The following is a 20,049-nucleotide window of genomic DNA, read 5'->3' as shown; positions in this document are numbered from 1 at the left end:
ATCATTTAATCTCAAATGTAAGCGTTTACTTCTGGAATCTCAGTTCTGCTCCACTGATCTATGTATCTGTACTTATGCCAGTACCACGTTGTCTTCATTACTGTGGCATTAGAAATAGCCAATATATACTTCTATTTTCCTTTATTTAATTTTTATTGGAATATAGTTGCTTTACAATGTTGTATTAGTTTCTGCTGTGCAGCAAAGTGAATCAGTCATACATATACATATATCCACTCTCTTTTAAAAAGATTCCCTTCTAACGTAGGTCATCAGAGAGCATTAGGTAGAGCTCCCTGTGCTGTACACTAGGTTCTAGTTAGTTATCTGTTTTATACATAGCAGTATATATATGTCAATCCCAATCTCCCAATTTATCCCATCCCCTCTTCCCCACTTTGATGTCCAAACATTTCTTCTCTACATCTGTTTCCCTGCTTCTGTTTTTCAAATAAGATCATCCATACCATTTTTCTAGATTCCACATATATGTGTTAATATATGATATATATTTGTTTTTCTCTTTCTGACTTAACTTTGCTCTGTATGACAATCTCTAGGTCCATCTACATCTCTACAAATGACCCAATTTTCTTCTTCTTTATGCCTGAGTAATATTCCATTGTATATTTGTACCACATCTTCTTTATCCATTCCTCTGTTGGTAGAGATTTAAGTTGCTTCCATGTCCTGAATAAGTAGCCAGCATATATTTAATTGGTATCCGATTTCAAATGAAATGGATATTATAATATGAAATTTGAATCAGAGATACTAAATGGTCTATTTTAATGTCATAAATATAAATATGTACAAATATGTGTATTTCTGCTAATTCTGAGTGATTATTCTTATGGTTTAATCTTCTAAAATCAATATAATAATAATCAATTATGTTCTGATTTTCTCCTGTGTGAAAGAAATTCAGTAAGATCAATGCCTCCAATACCTTGTGTTATCATTAGAACTTCTTTTTTAAACCTTTCTTTTTCATACATTTCCCAGAGAATGGTAAGGAACGGAAGAAGCTAGTCAGTTTGAAAATATTTCCTAATTTCCATTGTGATTTTTCTTGACCCATGGATTGTTTTTATTGTTTAATTTCACATAGTTGGCATTTTCTGTTTTTTGTAATTGCCTTTTAGCTTATTTCCACTGTGGTTAGAAACCATACTCTGAATGGCTTAAACAGTAGTGGACAATAATATATAGATAATAATATATAGTTGACTACAATAATAGCCTATAGGTGATTGGAGTCAAATTTTTCTGTAGTGATTGAATAGTTTGGCAATGAGGTTAAAATATTATTTAGACTTTTTCATGATATATATGCTGTATCATGTTTCAGGGGTCACCACTGAAAAAATTAAAATATGAAAACTTAAACATTTGGGAAGACAAAGAATTGGGCCTGGGGAAACACCTATAGACATAGAAGCACAGAAAACACAGAGCTTAGAAAATGCAAGAAATGGAAGCTTGAAGATGGTAAACCAAGTCCTAATATATGAAGAATCAAATGAATATAAATGGACTGAACTTGTTAGTGTCAGATTGATTTTTTTTTAATCCAACTATATGTTGTTTAGCAAAGAAAGACGCTTGTAAAAATAAGGACATCGAATGGTTGAAAGTAAAAGGATGAAGAAAGAAATGCCAAAAAGTCTAAGTTTAAATAATATCTTAACCTCATTCCCAAACTGTATTCATCATTTCAGTAGATGCAGAAAAAGAATTTGATAAAATTCTGTACTCATTCATGATAATAATTCTCAGAACACCAACCAGAAAAAAGTGGTATAGCTATATTAATATATGCTGTTTACTTAGCGTGAAAGTGACCGTTGCTCAGTCATGTCTGACTCTTTGTGACCCCATGAACTATACAGTCATGGAATTCTCCAGACCAGAATACTGGAGTCCTTCTCCAGGGGATCTTCCCAACCCAGGGATCAAACCCAGGTCTCCTGCATTGCAGCTGGATTCTTTACCAGCTGAGCCACAAGGGAAGCCCTAACTTAGTATATATTAACTTATATTAGGCTTTAAGAGATAAAATTTTCTTCACAGATACAGAGAGTAATTACATAAAACAGAAAGTCTGGTTCAGCAGAAAGATAATAGTTCTAACTGCACCTAACAAAATAACGTCCAAATAAGTAAAACAAAAATTGATACACCTGCATGAGGAATCTGTAGATCCACTATGTTAGTGGGAGATTTCCAATGATTTCTATTACTAATAGATAAAGAAATTTTATAAGTCAGCAAAGAAAGAGGGTTTGAAGATATCATAATGGAAATAAATGTAAAAGTTGTAGAGTTGAAAGATAATGAAAAAACTTCCATATTTAAATGTGTGGAGGGCAATGAAAAACAGTATTTGGAGGGACATTTACTAAAATACTTATTTTTGAAAAGGAAGGCTAAATATCTGATCTCAGATGTTATAAAAACAGCAATATTATAAATCTAAATAAAGGAGAAAGAGAAAAGATATATTAAACAGCAAAGACAAAAGTAAAAATTACAGATTTTAAAAATAAAGTAGAGAAAATATCAAAGCCAAAAATTCTTTGAAAAGCCTAAGGTGGTGGAGCAACCTTTGGTGAGATTGATCAGGAAAAGAGAGAAGACATGGATAAATGATATGAAGAATGAAAAGCACACAGAAAATACAAATTAGCTTGGGTGAAAAAAATATTAGAATACTGTTAACTACTGTGTTCCAATAAAATTGAAAATCTACACGAAATGGATAATGCCACCAAAAGTATACCATAAGAAAAATTGGCTCAAGAAGCAAAGAAAGCCTGAATGATATTGTAACTATTAACATAACTTATACAATAATTTTCACAAGGAAAACTTGAGCCCCAGATGATTTTATAGATGAATGTTGACAGTCTTTCAAGGGAGTGATAATTCCAATCTTAAACTTGTCATAGAACATGGAAAAGAAATAATTATCCTTAAATCATTCTGTATGGCTAGTTTAATCTTGATAACAAAACCAGTTATGGACAGTATCAGGGAAATTACAGACTAGAATCATTTATGAACACAAATGCAAAAATTCTAATCAAAATATGAGCCAACCATATCCTGCAACAAGTGAAAAAGATAAGGTCCCATGAACAAGTTTATCCTGGGAATACTAGAGGGTTTAAAACAGTAGAAAATCTATAAATGTCATTTGTCACATCAGCAGATTAAAGGAGAAAAACTGTATTCATCATTTTAGTAGATGTAGAAAAAGAATTTGGTAAAATTCTATACTCATTCATGATAATAACTCTCAGCATACTAGGAAGAGAAGGAAATCCTCATTAAAAAGGGTATCCACCAAATCTCACCATAGATGTTAATGTAAATGGGGAGATACTGAACGCATTCCCTTTAAGAGAGAGAAGAGAATGCCTACTAGCTTTGCTTCTATTCAGTGTTTTACTGGAGGTCAGGATCCAGCATAACAGACAAGAAATTAAAAACATAAGCATCAAAAGGTAGGAATTAAAATTTACTTATTTATTTACAGATTATATGTTATCTACATAGAAAACTGAAAATAAGCTATCGATACATTAGAAATAATTATTTTAGCAGTATAGATGGCTCTAAGATCAATATTAAAAATCTGTTAGCTGACTTTTTAGAAAAGACCCTGATGCTGAGAAAGACTGAAAGCAGGAGGAGAAGGGGATGACAGAGGGCAAGATGTTTGGGTGGCATAGCTGCCTCAGTGGACACAAGTTTGAGTAAGCTCCAGGAGATGGTGAAGGACAGGGATGCCTGGCGTGCTGCAGTCCATGGGGTCGCAAAGAGCTAGACATGACTGAGTGACTGAACAACAACAGAGACATACATAATATAAAAATTACCATTTTGTCTATGTTTCAGTGTACAGGGGCATTAAGTACATTCACACTGCTGTACAACCATATCACCACAAAAACGAAGTTTTTAAAAAATCATTTACATGAAGACTATAAGCTGTCTAGGCATAAATTTAGGAAAGACTTATAAAGAAGTTTTGTAAGACTTTGTTGAGAGACAGAGAAAACATAAATAAATATATAAATAGACTGTGCATGGATGGAAAGACTTAATATCATAAATGTTTTCATCAAATTTGTCTCTGAATTCAATACAATCCCAACCAAAATCTCAACAGCTGCGTTGTACTTGACAAGGCTCATCTAAAACAATACTGGAAAGGCAAAAGACCAAGGGTAGTGAGAACCTACTGAAGAAGGAAAAATGGTGGACGAATATCTTGATAAGAATATGAAGGTATGATGATTAAGAAAATGCAGTATTGGAAAAGGTGCAGAGTGACCAGTGAAGCAGAATAGAAAGTTGGAAACAATCACAGATAGATGAGACTTGGATATATGACAGACGGAAAAGGATGCATTTTTCAATAAATGGTGCTGGGACAACTGGTTATCCAAACAGGATCAAAAGTGAAATTACATCCCTGCCTCATACAATCCATATAATCAATCTCAGATGCAAACTTTAGACTCTAGAATAGATTAGACCATCTTTAATAACTTATGGTAGGAAACGAAAGTAAAAACATAAGCAAGCCTCCTTCAGAAAGAAAAAAAGACAACCCAATAATGGTATCGCAAAAGAGATAATGTGCTCAACATCGTTATTAATCAGATGAATATAAGTGAAAGCTACAGTGAGACCTTCCACCCTCTTAAAAGAGGGAAGAATTAAGATATTTGACAATACTAAGTGTTGGAGGGGATACTGATCAGCAGGAAGCCTTGTATTTTGTTTGTGGTAGTGTAAAATATACCGTTTGTTATTATCACATGAATTTTTAAATTCTTATACTCTCTGACTCAACTTCTAGCCACATACAGAAGAGAAGTTCTTCTACACATGCCCTAGGACATGTATGCAAGAGTGTTCACAACTGAACTGTTTACAATAGCAATAAGCTTGCAGTAACCAAAATAACCATCAATGAGGAAATAGAAAGATAAGTTGTAGTGTATTTCCAAAATGGAATACCAAGCACCATGTAAAGTTAATGAATTTCACCTGTACTGAGAAAGGATAAATATTAGAAGTATGGTATTAACAAAAACAAGTCCCAGGAAACTACTACAGTAAGATACCATTTTTATAGAGCTCAAAAACAAGCAAAATTAACTGTATTTTAAGTATGCCTACACACACAGAAATGAAGAATAAAACTATTTAAAAAAAGAAGGGGATGAATGATAAGGGGAGATTAAGAATGAGAAGGAACCCATGGGTTGATGCATGTTAATATGACTTAGGTAGTCAGTTCATTATATGTTTTATAACTTCTACATCTATTGTAGATAGTATTTTATATGTGTCAAATAATATAATAAAGCAGTGTCATCAAATTGTATATACAAGGATGATCATGGTTATATAAGCACTAATAAGACAGAAAGGAAACACATTAGTGTTTCCACTTTTCTGACTTTTTAATTTTTTTCTAATGGATTGTGTGACTTACCATAGAAAAAATATGAACCTTGATTTTTAATTAAATAATTTCTTTTTGCCAAAATTTCAGTGCTCAAAAACAATAGATTTCTCTGATATTATAGTTGAAAGAAGAAACTGAAATCTGAAAGAGAAATCAATTGAAATTTGATGATATAGGATTATTACTGTTTTTCTAAATAAATTCAGTTTTGTTTTTATCCTTCTTTTCCTTTTTGAGCTTTGTAAGGAGGATTGTGGGGCTTCCCAGGTGGTGCTGGTGGTAAAGACCCACCTACCAGTGTAAGATATGCAGGTTCAGTGCCTGGGGTGGGAAGCTCCCCTGGCGGAGGCCGTGGCAGCCCGTTCCAGTATTCTTGCCTGGAGAATCCCTTGGACAGAGGAGCCTGGTGGGCTGCGGTGTGGATGATTTGACAGTGGGCTCAACAGACTACTGACAAGTACTGTCACATAACAAGAAAAGCAAGAATCACAACGATTTTCAAGGCTGCACTTTTTATATTCATTCATTTTAGGATCAATTATTTCCCACTACATATGATGAAAATCCTTTTTTTGTGAAGGATTCATATTATGCAAAAACATAGTTATGGATGCTTGTAACAAATTGGTGATAGGAAGAGATCCTCGGGTATAATAAGGGTATGCGTTTACTTTTGTGAGCTTTTGAAGATAGTTCCTTGCTCCTCTTGTTGTCAAAGATCCCTGGGATTCAGTGAACTACCTATTGGTTGTCATCATCCTAAGTTTTTCTAATCTTTTTTTCCTAAGTGGATGAAAGCTTTTCTCTTTAGCAGGTTCATGCCATCCAAACAAGCAGCATTCAGGAGTGGCCAGAACCCAAAAGGAGGGAGAAGATGGCTCTTCATACAGCAAACGATACAACCCAAGTATGGTTACGGCCGAACTTCAGCGGCTGGCCGAGAAGCAGGCAGCCAGGCAGTATTCTCCATCCACTCACATCAGCCTCCTCACCCAGCAGGTATGGCAGTTTGGGGTGTCATGGAGCTTTTAACCAGTGGATAGGGTTAACTCCATGGTTCTCTGCCATTCCTGTCTTTACTAATGCCCATATGCTGATGCTTATTGAATGAATGTTCACTGGTTTTTTGAGCTAAAGAATGTTAGCTAAAAGTGTTCCTCTTCGGCTTTAAAGGAAGGATTTCTGTCACAGGTATCGCAAAGTTAAGTCTGCTGCTAGCTGTGATGTACCTATTTCGTGGACAAATAAACTCGAATGTTCAGTTGTAAATACACTTTTAAACAATCTTTAAAAATAACTTATTTCATTGGTAAAAATTGCCAATGAGTTGTAGTCTTAGAAATCTTTTTACCAGAATGCCATAACATTACCTTTTACTTTTTTAACTGTACTACCTTTCATCTCTTGATGTCAGGATGTTTTCTGGGCACTGATTAATGAGTTATTTCAAACCATATCATTCTCCCCATTTTACAGATGGGGGAAACTGAGGCTAAAAGAGTTATATAATCAAGGTCATCCAGCAAGCTTGATGGATACTGGGATTTTGACTTTTACGTTGTATGTATGTTGACTAGCTTTACAACACAGTAAAGTTAAGAACTATAGGATTCTTTTAGCCCTTCTTGCTGATTATCTCTATGGTATTTAACTGGAAGCAGAAGCCATATTTTTTCCTTTTTCTTAATATAAAATGGCATCAAAATCCTCCAAAGGAATTATTGTAATTCAAGTCCAAAGTTATAGTTTTCTGTATCTTCATAGTGTCATATTCTTTAATTGGTGACAGCTCTCTGTGCTGTGTGCTGTGCTGTGCTAAGTTACTTCAGTCATGTCTCACTCTTTGCGACCCCGTTGTAATCTGTCTGCCAGGCTCCTCTGTCCATGGGATTCCCCAGGCAAGAATACTGGAGTCCGTTGCCATGCTCTCCTCCAGGGGATCGAATCCACGTCTCTTACGTCTCTTGCACTGGCAGGCAGGTTCTTTACCACTAGCATGACCTGGAAAGCCTGACAATCCTCTACTGATAATCAAATCTAGGAAAAAAGTGAAGCCATAGACTACTTCAAGTGCATGTTAAAAGCAGGCAACACACTGCTCCCTGGTGGTGCCCTACTTCTCTGTGTAAAATTATGGGCCATAATTCAAGCTTTATTTCCGCCTCATCCCAGAGTGTGAGGTTGTAATGAATTTTCTTTTTCAAATCTCTAATAGTTGAAAGGGAGTAGGTAAAAAGCCTAATGTGAATTAGAAAGTGAAGAATCTTGTACAGGCAGTGTTGAGACTTGAAAGTAATTAATAGTTAGATTTTAGTGACAGGATGATGTGAAAAGAGAATGAGAAGGAACTGTGAAATGTGCAGAGGCTATGAGGAGGGGAAGGACCGGTGACCCGTGACACTGCTCTCACTGGGTCACGGCCTGGAGCATGTTTCTAATTTTAATGAGCAGAATAGACGCGCTAGACCTCAGTTGCAACCTAAATCAAAGTCCTTACGATTATACAGTGGGAGTGAGAAACAGATCGATGGGCCTAGATCTGATAGACAGAGTGCTTGATGAACTATATGGACGGAGGTTCATTACATCGTACAGGAGACAGGGAGCAAGACCACCCCCAAGAAAAAGAAATGCAAAAAAGCAAAATGGCTGTCTGAGGAGGCCTTACAAATAGCTGTGAAAAGAAGAGACGCTAAAAGCAAAGGAGAAAAGGAAAGATATACCCATTTGAATGCAGAATTCCAAAGAATAGCAAGGAGAGATAAGAAAGCCCTCCTCAGTGATCACTGCAAAGAAATAGAGGAAAACAATAGAATGGGAAAGACTAGAGATCTCTTCAAGAAAATTAGACATACCAAGGGAACATTTCATGAAAGATGGGCTCGATAAAGGACAGAAATGGTATGGACCTAACAGAAGCAGAAGATGTTAAGAAGAGGTGGCAAGAATACGCAGAAGAACTATGCAAAAAAGATCTTCACGACCCAGCTAATCATGATGGTGTGATCAGTCACCTAGAGCCAGACATCCTGGAGTCCAAAGTCCAGTGGGCCTTAGAAAGCATCACTATGAACAAAGCTAGTGGAGGTGATGAAATTCCAGTGGAGCTATTTCAAATTCTAAAAGATGATGCTGTGAAAGTGCTGCACTCAATATGCCAGCAAATTTGGAAAACTCAGTAGTGGCCACAGGACTGGAAAAGGTCACTTTTCATTCCAATCCCAAAGAAAGGCAATGCCAAAGAATGCTCAAATTACCACACAATTGCACTCATCTCACACACTAGTAAAGTAATGCTCAAAATTCTCTAAGCCAGGCTTCAGCAATACATGAACCTTGAACTTCCAGATGTTCAAGCTGGTTTTAGACAAGGCAGAGGAACCAGAGATCAAATTGCCAACATCCGCTGGATCATCGAAAAAGCATGAGAGTTCCAGAAAAACATCTGTTTCTGTTTTATTGACTATGCCAAAGGCTTTGACTGTGTGGATCACAATCAACTGTGGAAAATTCTGAAAGAGATGGGAATACCAGACCACCTGACCTGTCTCTTGAGAAATCTGTATGCAGGTCAGGAAGCAACAGTTAGAACTGGACATGGAACAATAGACTGATTCCAAATAGGAAAAGGAGTACATCAAGGCTGTGTATTGTCACCCTGCTTATTTAACTTCTATGCAGAGTACATCATGAGAAATGCTGGGCTAGAAGAAGCACAAGCTGGAATCAAGATTGCCGGGAGAAACATCAATAACCTCAGATATGCAGATGACACCACCCTTATGGCAGAAAGGGAAGAGGAACTAAAAAGCCCTCTTGATGAAAGTGAAAGAGGAGAGTGAAAAAGTTGGCTTAAAGCTTCACATTCAGAAAACGAAGATCATGGCATCTGGTCCCATCACTTCATGGCAAATAGATAGGGAAACAGTGGCTGACTTTTTTTGCCTTCTTCTACTAGCTGTGTGATCTTGGGCAATTCACTCAAATTCTGTACACCTCACGGTCTTTATTTGTTGATGGGGAAAATACAACAAGGTCATGAAGACAGTATGCAAAAACCTTTCTGTAAAGTCTAAATGCTGTATGCTTGGAAAGGATCGCTCTTTCAAAGCTGTAGAAGGCTCTTAATAACTAAAGGTTTGTGATTTGATTTGAAGTCAGTTTTTGGATAAAACATTGTGTTACCAAAATGAATGTTGCTGTTGAAAAGTTCAAGTTATATGTTATTTGTGTTATTTCTCCTCAGAGAAAGTAATTCCTTAATTTGGAATTTGGGGAATTCTTCTATTGTTCTTTTTCTGGTAAATAATAACATGTTGTAATGACTTAATATGAGCCCTGGAACATCTGTTTACTAGCCATTTCCTTTTGCTCCTAGCTGTGTTTGAAACAAAGTGCCTTGGTTGCTTATTCACTGAGGCAAGTGATAAGATGTCTGTGGTTCTGGTGAGAGGCGCGCCTCCAGTCAGAATGTGCTGAAAGGTCCACTCTCCTCTCCGGACTTGGGGTGTGAACCTTTAGCTCAGCTCACCAGAAGCAACTCTGTGTACAGTAATTCCTTCAAATGTTTCTAATTTCCTCTTATCTGTCATTAGTTTCTTACTTTCAATTCCTGTTTTGCATCTGTGCTTTTTTTCATGAATATTTTCTTTGCTCCATCCCTGTTCTATAGGATATATTCTTTCTGTTATAGTTTTTTAATTGGTTATCTTCTTGTTTTATCTTTGCTAACTTCCTTCTGCATTCTATAGTTTTGGTATTTCCTCCCAATTTCTTGAATTGAGTACTTCCCTTATTTTCACTCATTTCCTCTCCTTTTTTTTTTTTTTAATTTAAAGCTGTGGATTTTCCTGTGGGTCTTGCTTGAATTATATGCCATGTTGTTGCTCAGTTGCTAAGTCGTGTCCTACTCTTTGTGACCCCGTGAACTGCAGCACACAGACTCCCCCGTCCTTCACTATCTCCTAGAGTTTGCTCAAACTCAAGTCCATTGAGTTGATGATGCTATCTAACCATCTCATCCTCTGTTGTCCCCCTCCTCCTGTTGCCATCAATCTTTCCCAGCATCTGCCTTCAGTCTTTCCCAGCATCAGGGTCTTTTCCATTGAGTCAGCTCTTTGCATCAGGTGGCCAAAGTATTATATTCCATAAGCCCTGATATATATCTCTATATTACTTTTCTTGGCAAAGCGTCAAGAGATCTTCCACTAAGTAAGGTATGCTGATTTTAAATTTTCATGCTATTTTGGAAGATGAGTATTAAAAAAATTGAAATTCGGGGCTTGCCTGGCAGTCCAGCAGTTGAGACTGTACTTCTGTCACAGGGAGCATGGATTCATTCCCTGGTCAGGTAACTAAGATCCTGCATGCTATGTGGCATGGCTCCCCTCCCCCGAAAAATTGAAATTTGAGGGAATTTCTGTAAAAGAGTTCCTTTATTTTGTCTATGATTTCAGCTACTTGCCCATTAAAGTTTTTAGTTGCATTTTCCATAAAACTTTTTATTCAAATGCATTCTTTTAACTCATTCTTTCAAAAACATTTTGTTACACTCTTAGGAGTGTTCCAAACCTTAATGCTAAGCCATAGGGATGATACAAGACAATAGATCTCAGTGTGAAGTAACTCACAGTGTGGAATGGGAAACAGCCACATAATACATGATAGAATGTGTTACGGAATGTACTGCATGGGATATGCACCGAGGTTTCTAGGGAATAACAAAGCCACCAGAGGGTACCTAACCCAGCATGTGGGTGGGAGTGGGAGTGCCAAAGCCGCCTTCTTGGAAGAGATTACCCCTACACTGAATCTTAAGGGTAGGCAGGTGGGTGGCAGAAGAAGGGTGGGGCAGGCTCCAAAAGAAAAGCTTGCATGTGTGTACTGGAGAACCAGGAAGCTGGTGGTTAGCAATGTTGGAGCATAGGGAGTCAGCAGAAAGCAGCTGAAACGGACGCCGGAGGAGAAGACAAGGGCTGATTCAAGGAGCGCTTTGAATGACCTGTGAAGGAACTCGGCTCTTTATCTCAACAATGACCAGGAGCCACAGAGACAAATGGGCCTTGCCTTTTAACTGTCTCATTTAGGTAGCTGGGAGGAGGATGGGTTGCAGGATGAAGCAATGGCATTCCGTTTTCCTCCCTGCTCGCTGGTGAAGATGCTGAAGAACAGTGAATTAGCCAAAAGAAAAGAAAGCAAAGTACTCAGACAACCTACAAATTTGATTATAAAACTTTGAGTTGCCCATCATTTCCATTAGAGGCTAGATTCTTAACAAATTTATTTGTCTAAAAACAGGACTTCATTTATCTTGTAACTACTTTTACTATTTCTGCTATGATTTAAGCTTATTTATAGCCTAGAGCATACAAGAATATTGAATTTGCCCTGCCACCATAAAGTGGCCACCGTGGCCACTTTGGAAGTGTTTGCATATGCTTGGAAACTAGAGTTACATATTCTGCATCTAGGATTATTCAGCCTAACAAATCTGAGCAGAGAGAAGGTCAGATTTAGTTCTTTCCCTTGACACGTGAGAAGCTGGTTATCTTTGGGGGCTGGGATCCTTTGGAAATGAGTGCGTACATCCCTGAAAGCGGGGTGCTCTAAAAGCATCTTTCACTGGTTGGGGAGAGAGCCCTGTGGTAGGTAGCTGATAGCGTGACGCTGGAGTAGCAGCTTGACTATGAGATCTCACTGTCTTTTCCTCACCCCCGTGCCAGGAGAGGTGTGCTTTACAACTGCAGCCCTCTGTGGTTACCACTGTCAGTGAACAGAAGAATGTGGCAAAGGAGCCCAGCTCTGCAGTGAGGAGAGGGAGGCTGGGAGACAGAGGGAGCACTGGCCTCTCTGTGCGGGCCAGTGTGAGATTGCAGGACCAGCTATCACTAGGCGCAGCTCCAGCTCTTCCAGCCTGGGAGTTTAATCAAAGGAATAACAGCCGACCACCCAGGCGAGGCTCCGGTGCTAGCGAATGTGCTGTGTCAGGCTCTGTTCCCGGCCAGCCAGTGCCCGGGCTGTGGCCAGGCCTCCTGGAAATATGCTGACAGATACATGGGAGGGAGGAGATGCTTTTTACTTCTCCATTTTTCATTTAGATGGAGAGGAGAAACGAAAAAGCATTCAATGTCTTTTTACTTTCATTCCTCACCCTGCCCCTTTCCCGCCTAGTCCTAGAGAAGGGTGTCCGCCCAGGTCGAGAACGTTGGCTCACACCGCTTACCCATCCGTTTGCACTCAAGGAGTTCTTTGATCATTTCTTCTGCTTCAGCAGTTTCCATTGTGATCCTGCTCATTTCTTCAGGGTCCAGGGTGGACCTGGAGTAGATCTCAATTTCAGAAATTGCTATTTGAAGGTGAAGCTGGCAGAGAGGAAGCACAATTTTTTGACGTGGTTACAGGTGTTTTCCAGGATTGACGCCAGCGGCCCCCAGTTATCACACGCTTGGGCATTCAGTACCGGAAATGCTCTTCCTGCCTCCTGACCGTATCTGACACGTTCGAACTATTGTCCATTTGTGTTCTGATTTTGTAATTTTTTTCCCCTAAGTGTAGCTTCTTTGGGTCTGTATTTTTCTGGGTAGAAAAGTTGTGCTTCTTTGTGTCATATACTTCCCTTTTCTCCATTTCTAGAAACCGAAAAGGGTACATGGAAAAAACAGAAGCCCTTGGGTCAGTGAGACTTTGGACAAGTTATTTAAATTCCCTGTGCCTTAATTTTCTTCTGTGTCAAGTGGAGTAATTACAGTGTCAAGACGAAGTCTCCTGGACCCTTGTGCCTCCCTGCTCTGAGTCATAGTACCAGTTGATCCTATCATTTCCCCAGCTCTTCTGTGTCTCTTCAGGCTTTAAACCCCAGATTTTCCTTAGGTCGTTGACCTACTGATGGTCCCTTGTTCTAAAATAACCTTTTTTTTATCTCTTACCATTTTGACTCTTTCTCAGAGGCCTTCCCAGGTGGCTCAGTGGCAAAGAATCCACCTGCCAGTGCAAAAGACATGGGTTCAATCCCTGGGTTGGGAAGATTCCCTGGAGAAGGAAACGGCAACCCACTCCAATATTCTTGCCTGGGAAATCCCAAGGACAGAGGAGCCTGGCAGGCTACAGTCCATGGGGGTCGCAAAAGAGTCAGACATTACTGACCGACTAAACAAAACAGTAACTCTCAAAGGTCACTGATGACCTTGGAATTGCCAGCTTCAGTCACCTGTTATTAATCCTCATTCTCTTTTAGTACATGGCACTATTATTGACTGCCTCCTTCCTGAAAACTCCCCTTAGCTTCTCCAGCCCTTGGGTAATTCCTTTGAGATCTGATCCTATACGTCCCCCCAAAAAACTAGACTCCACTTTCCACATTTTTAAAAACCCACTGGTATTTAGGCCTGAAATGTGTAAACTGACAACAGCAGAGTCTTTCTGATTAAAGAAGGGGGTGCGGCCTCGGCATCTGTTTCCCCCTGTTCTCACAGGTATCCTTCAACATGCATCTGAATTCCAGAGCTCACCTGAACTTTATGCCTCTCTGTAGTGCCTCCCCTTGGGTAGATTTCCTCTTCCCATAGCTTCATCTAGTACTGGTCTGCAGATTGCTCCCAAATATATGTCTTTAGTTGGAACCTGTTTTCTGAGTGTCATGTCCAGATTTCCAAATGCCTGCTAGACATCTCCATCCAACTGTATTGCAAGAACCCAGAATATTCAATGTACTTTTTAAGCATGTTTTGAAAATACTCAGAAAATGTTCAGTATATCTAATACTTATCTGTTCTTCTCCCCTTTTCCCCTCTGTATCGGTGACACTGCACTTCTCCTAGGGGCTTCGGTGCAGAGCCTTTAGTTTATCAGCTTTTCTGTTTCCTCATTCTATGTCAGGGCAGTTGTTGCCAGTTCTTGTTGAGTCTGACTCTATAATTTCTCTGATATGTATCTTCTCTGTTTCACATCTACTGTTCTGCTTAAGGACTTAATTATCTCTGGACTGGATCACTACAGTTACCTCCTAAATGGTCTCCCAGCCATTCTCCTCTATTCACCCTAGTCTTTGTTCTAAAGGAATCTTTCTAAACCACCAGTCTGATAATGATACTCCTTTGCTCAAGAATCTTGAATGGAATCCTGTTATCTTCAAAGGGAAGCCCCAGCTATTAAATGTTATTCAAAGCCTTTATGTAGAATCTGGCTCCAGATTACTTTCTCCAACCTGTCTCCTTCCCATGACAGAGGTTTTTGTGCAGTTCATCCAGAATTTTCTTAGTCTCTGTTCCTTAATTTATGCTATCTTCTCTTGGGAAACGTTCCCCAGTCAACAGGACATGAACCGAGAACTTTCAGATGTACAAGCTGGATTTAGAAAAGGCAGAGGAACCAGAGATCAAATTGCCAATATCCGTTGGATCATAGAAAAAACAAGGGAATTTCAGAAAAGCATCTACTTCTGCTTCATTGACTATGCTAAAGCCTTTGACTGTGTGGATCACAACAAACTGAGGAAAATTCTTAAAGAGATGGAAATACCAGACCACCTTACCTGCTTCCTGAGAAACCTGTATGCAGCTCAAGAAGCAACAGTTGGGACCGGACATGGAACAATGGACTGGTTCAAAATTGGGAACTGAGTATGTCGAGGCTCTATTTTGTCACCTGCTTTTTAACTTATATGCAGAGTACATCATATGAAATGATGGGCTGGCTGTAGCACAAGCTGGAATCAAGATTGCCTGGAGAAATATAAACTTCAGATATGCAGATCATACCACCCTTATGGCAGAAAGCAATGAGGAACTAAAGATCCTCTTGATGAAGGTGAAAGAGGAGAGTGAAAAAACTGGCTTAAAACTCAACATTCAAAAAACTAAGATGGTATCTGGTCCCATCGTTTCATGGCAAATGGATGGGGAAAACGTGGAAACAGTGGCAGATTTTTTTTTTTCATGGGCTCCGAAATCACTGCAGATGGTGACTGCAGCCGTGAAATTAAAAGACACTTGCTCCTTAGAAGAAAAACTATGGCAAAGCTCGTCAGTGCATTAAAAAGCAGAGACATCTCTTTGCTGGCAAAGATCCGTCTAGTCAAAGCTATGGCTTTACCAGTAGTCGTGTATGGATTTGGGAGTTGGACCTCTCACAGGCTGAGCACCAAAGAATTGATGCTTTCTAATTGTGAAGCTGGAGAAGACTCTTGATAGTCCCTTGGACAGCAAAGAGATCAAACCAGTCAATCCTTAAGGAAGTCAATCCTGAATATTCATTGGAAGGACTGATGCTGAAGCTGAAGCTCCAGTAGTTTGGCCACCTGATGCAAAGACCCAACTCATTGGAAAAGATCCTGATGCTGGGAAAGATTAAGGAAGGGAGAAGGTGGCGACAGAGGATGAGATGGTTGGGTGGCATCACTGACTCCATGGACATGAATTTGAGCAAACTGCGGGAGATAGGGAAGCCTGGCCTGCTGCAGTCCAGGGGATCACAAAGAGTTGGACACGACTTACTGACTGAACAACAACAACACTATATGTAACTATATACGTTTGTCCAGGCTCAGTGTAAATGCCACTTCTCTCAGAGGCATGCCATTTCATTCGCCACACAGTTATTTGTGTTTGTTCAGATAGCTCTCTCCTTTAATGAACAGTGAGCTCTTTGGAGGCAGTATCCTTTGCTGCCTCAGAACCTAACTCATGGGTAGTACTCAGTAAATGTGCTAATTCTACTGGACTATAAGGTACCTGGTTAAGGTGGAAAGTGACCATGTCCATTTTTTCACCAGTTTTCCCAACCTGGGTATATAGTGTGGATTTGATACTTATTTTTAAAATAAATGAATGAATAATCCCCTGCCACCCCATCCAGACGTCATCTTTCCATTGTCTGTATCTGTAGCCCTTCATTAGTCATTCCCTATAACAAAATATGTTATAGTTTTGCATCTCTTCTTTTCTATTGAGTTATAAACTATGTGATGGTATTCCTTCTAATCCATCACCCAGCACTTGGTATGCACTTATTACATGCTTGCTAAATTAAAAAAAAATTTCTCTTCTGTGTTATATTGGTTTTTACATTTGTTTTAAAAAACTATTCCTCTTCCATTTTTTTTTCAACACACCTGCCCTTTATAATCAAGTAGGTGACATTAGTTGAATGTCTGCTTTGTACTGGACACTGTGGTAAGTACTTTATATGCATTATTGTCTCTGTAACCTTATGAAGTAGAGACTTTTTTTTAACAGATGAAGAAAATAGCTGAAAGCATAGGCCACTCTGCTGAGGTCACACATATGGCAGGTGACGGCACCAGGACGCAAACCCAGATCTCTCTGACTTTATACTCTTTCCCTCGGTGTTTTTCTGCCTCTTCTCATTCCACACAGGACTCTCACCTCTCCTTAGACTCTAGTGACTCAGCTTAAGGCCACTGTAGAGTTGTAGCCAAGCCATCAGATTGTTTGGTAGTGAATTCAGGTTCATCACTGAGCAGCCTTCTTAATCCCTGGAGATACAGTGAGAGTAGATCTGTTTATCGTGGTGGCGGTGGCCCCCATCGACTCAAAGACTGAATAATGAATTAGAAGTACAAGAAACGGATCTGGCCATCTTGTAAGGTTTTCCAGGAATGTCTTTGGCAATTCTTGATCTGGAACTCTTTGTAGATTTTGGAACACCAAGTGTCTGTGTGTGTATGTATGTCGTGTAAGTGACAGCGTTTATGAGAGAAGACGTGGCAGGAGAACTGAGTTCTAATGCAACAGAGCTGCAGAGCTTCCTTGCCTTGCCTAACCCCTTTGAAAGTGAGATTAACACTGGAACTCTTATCTCCTGCTGATTAGAATATAAATTTCTTGAGATTCATTTTATCAGTATCCAGGAACAGGAGACAAAGGTCATGCCTTAAAACATGTTTGTGGTCATGGCTAATGATTTAATACCTGCTCAGGAAGTGCCCTTGGAAGAATGGTTTAAAAGTAGCTGTTTAAGGATGATTCTTTTCTTGTTTCTTAATTGAATATATTCTCTAGTATTTATTCAGTGATGCAAATCATGTAATTAAGTACAGATCCAGCACTTTGCGTTTTCATTTATCTTGAGTGAAATAGATCTTGGTCCAGTGATTTTTTTTTTTTATTCAAGGATTGCCTTTTGTTCCAGCGACATATGGTAAAACAAGTCAGCTAGGACTCACCACTACATTTCTCTATTCCAATTCAGGGCCCCATGGTCAGGGGAATGAAGGGTCCATGACAGACTGAGTTGATCCCATCGTATTCTGATGAGCCTCTGTATGTGAAGGACACAGAGAACGTTGTTCTCAAGATGCTGCTGTGTAGTTCAGAGTACAGTGTGAATACAGCTTTAGAAAAATTAATCTTCGTAGCAGTGATATGAAGTGAGTCTTAACCTTTTTGGAGTGAGAGATTCCTTTGAGAATTGAATGTAAGTTACAGTTTTTGTCCTGAAAAAAATGTGCACTCAAACTTAGAAATGTACATTAATTTCAGAGGGTTCATAAACATTTCCTCCGCCTCTAGCTTAACTCCTTCATGATGCCTGGTGGACCCAAGGTCTCCAAGTTGAGAACTCCTGAAAACTTGTAGGTAGTATATGGTCATTAATATCAGTAATTTGGCCAAAAGTGATTGCTCTAAATTTGTGATTATCTTACCTTCAGACATTCTTTGTATATTTCAGTGATACAACACCCCCCCCTCCCCCAGGCCATAATCTTCATGAAGGCAAGAATTTTTTTAATTAAAAAAAGATTGTTCTATCCTCAGTGCTCAGAAGAATGCCACAGAGTGTCTGATAAACATTTGTTGGATTAATTAAATAATCTTGTGGAACCCCATCTCTAGACCTCATTAGATGACTTAGTTAAGATTTTATGGACCACGCTATAATGAGGAGTCTGAGCTATGCCAAGATTATAAGCTGCATTGGGAATGCTCTGCCACTGATTTGTTCTTATGTTAAGCTATTACTAAGTCTTTGATGTTGAATTTCCATCTCCATTTTGATAAATAAGATACCTGAAATTTGCAGACAGCCTTAGTGAACCTGAGGTTGCTTGAGTGAATCTCAAATGGAGTGTTAGCTGTTTGCTGTTTCAGTGTCGTGAAAAGCGTATATAGTATATTCATCGACAAGGAATAAAATCTGTATGTCTAAGCTATTATTCGACCCATTTAAGAACTTTGCCCAAAACTTCAAGAGCGGGCAGAAATCATCTCTAAAATTATGCAGGTTGATAATAGCAAGAGCAACACTTATCTCTCACTCTAGTCACTGATTATTTCATTTCCCCTTATTCCAAAGCAGTCCTTCCCTTATGGTATTTTTAAAGAGACGTAATTTGGAACCTTTAATTTCCTTGCAAGCCTTCCAGTGACATGAATCACTTTTTAACTCACTGGAGAAACTAGCTGCTAGTAGGAGATTGAGGTGTGTTTGTGAGGGTTATTTGAGACTAGATGAGACCCGCTTCATTTATATAAATACTTTTGTGCCTACTGGGTAAACTCTAGGGATACAAAAGGGAATAAGATGCAGTCCTTGTCCTAAGGGAGCATGTAATTTGTGGGGCAAGATAAGTGAATAAACCTATAATTAGAATACAATGCAAAACATGGCATGAAGCTCTTCAACTCTACCCTTATGCTCTTGAAACAGTGTAATGGTAAGGATCCTTTATAGCTGAGGGACCTCTTGTGTGAAAAATAAATCTAACATTGGAAAGTAAAGCGCAAGGTACTAGCAACAAGATTTCAGGATCCAGCTCTACTTATGTGGTGTGAAGGACCTTCCTAGGGCTAATGGCGAAGCCCAAAATAGCCTCTGATTTTTCAGTTTCCAGGTTGGGGATAACTCCTGCCTGTCCTGGCACAGCTGTATCTGTCCTTGCTGCTTGTGTCTTCCCAGGCACAATGAGACACCTAGGTACTGCGTTAAGGTGAAAGTCTTGTGAAAACCCACAAGCCCCAGTGAGAGAAGGGTTTTTGCCACTACGTTTGTAGACAAGCCATATCAGTAGAAATGTAGAACCCAGGGGCCTGCTGTAAGTGGAGAGTGTCTCATTCTTGAGGGATTGATGGCACATGCATGCACAGTGGTTCAGTTTGGTTCAGCTGTTCAGTCATATCTGACTCTCTGGGACCCCATGGACTGCAGTACACCAGGCCTCCCTGTCCATCACCAAATCCTGGAGCTTACTCATCATGTCCATTGAGTTGGTGATGCCATCCAACCGTCTCATCCTCTGTCATCCCCTTCTCCTCCCATCTTCAGTCTTTCCCAGCATCAGAGTCTTTTCCAGTGAGTTGGTTCTTCACATCAGGTGGCCAAAGTATTGGAGTTTCAGCTTCAGCATAAGTCCTTCCAATGAATATTCAGGACTGATTTCCTTTGGGATGGACAGGTTAGATCTCCTTGCTGTCTAAGAGACTCTCTAACACCACAGTTCAAAAGCATCAATTCTTCGGCCCTCAGCTTTCTTTGTACTCCAACTCTCACATCCATACATGACTACTGGAAAAACCATAGCTTTGACTAGACAGATCTTTGTTGGC

The 20,049-nt window shown here is 39.3% G+C and overlaps 1 protein-coding gene across 12 annotated transcripts in view; it reads left to right on the top strand.

Moving 5' to 3' along the window:
- The window catches only part of TTLL5 (tubulin tyrosine ligase like 5), a 316,526-nt gene that overhangs the window by 124,234 nt on the left and 172,243 nt on the right, over positions 1-20,049 (top strand). For 8 of the 12 annotated variants that reach the window (XM_070378475.1, XM_070378469.1, XM_070378470.1 and 5 more), the window contains one exon: positions 6,300-6,487. In XM_070378475.1, coding sequence (XP_070234576.1) covers positions 6,300-6,487 — 188 coding nt within the window. The remainder of the gene's footprint in view (positions 1-6,299; positions 6,488-20,049) is intronic. The other 4 variants (XM_070378474.1, XM_070378478.1, XM_070378471.1 and 1 more) reach the window with 1 other exon arrangement.

The sequence above is a fragment of the Bos mutus genome, chromosome 10, assembly GCF_027580195.1.
Source record: "Bos mutus isolate GX-2022 chromosome 10, NWIPB_WYAK_1.1, whole genome shotgun sequence".
NCBI classification, from domain to species: Eukaryota; Metazoa; Chordata; class Mammalia; order Artiodactyla; family Bovidae; genus Bos; species Bos mutus.
Note: the sequence above shows the minus strand (reverse complement) of the source record. Positions and strands in the feature narration are given on the sequence as shown.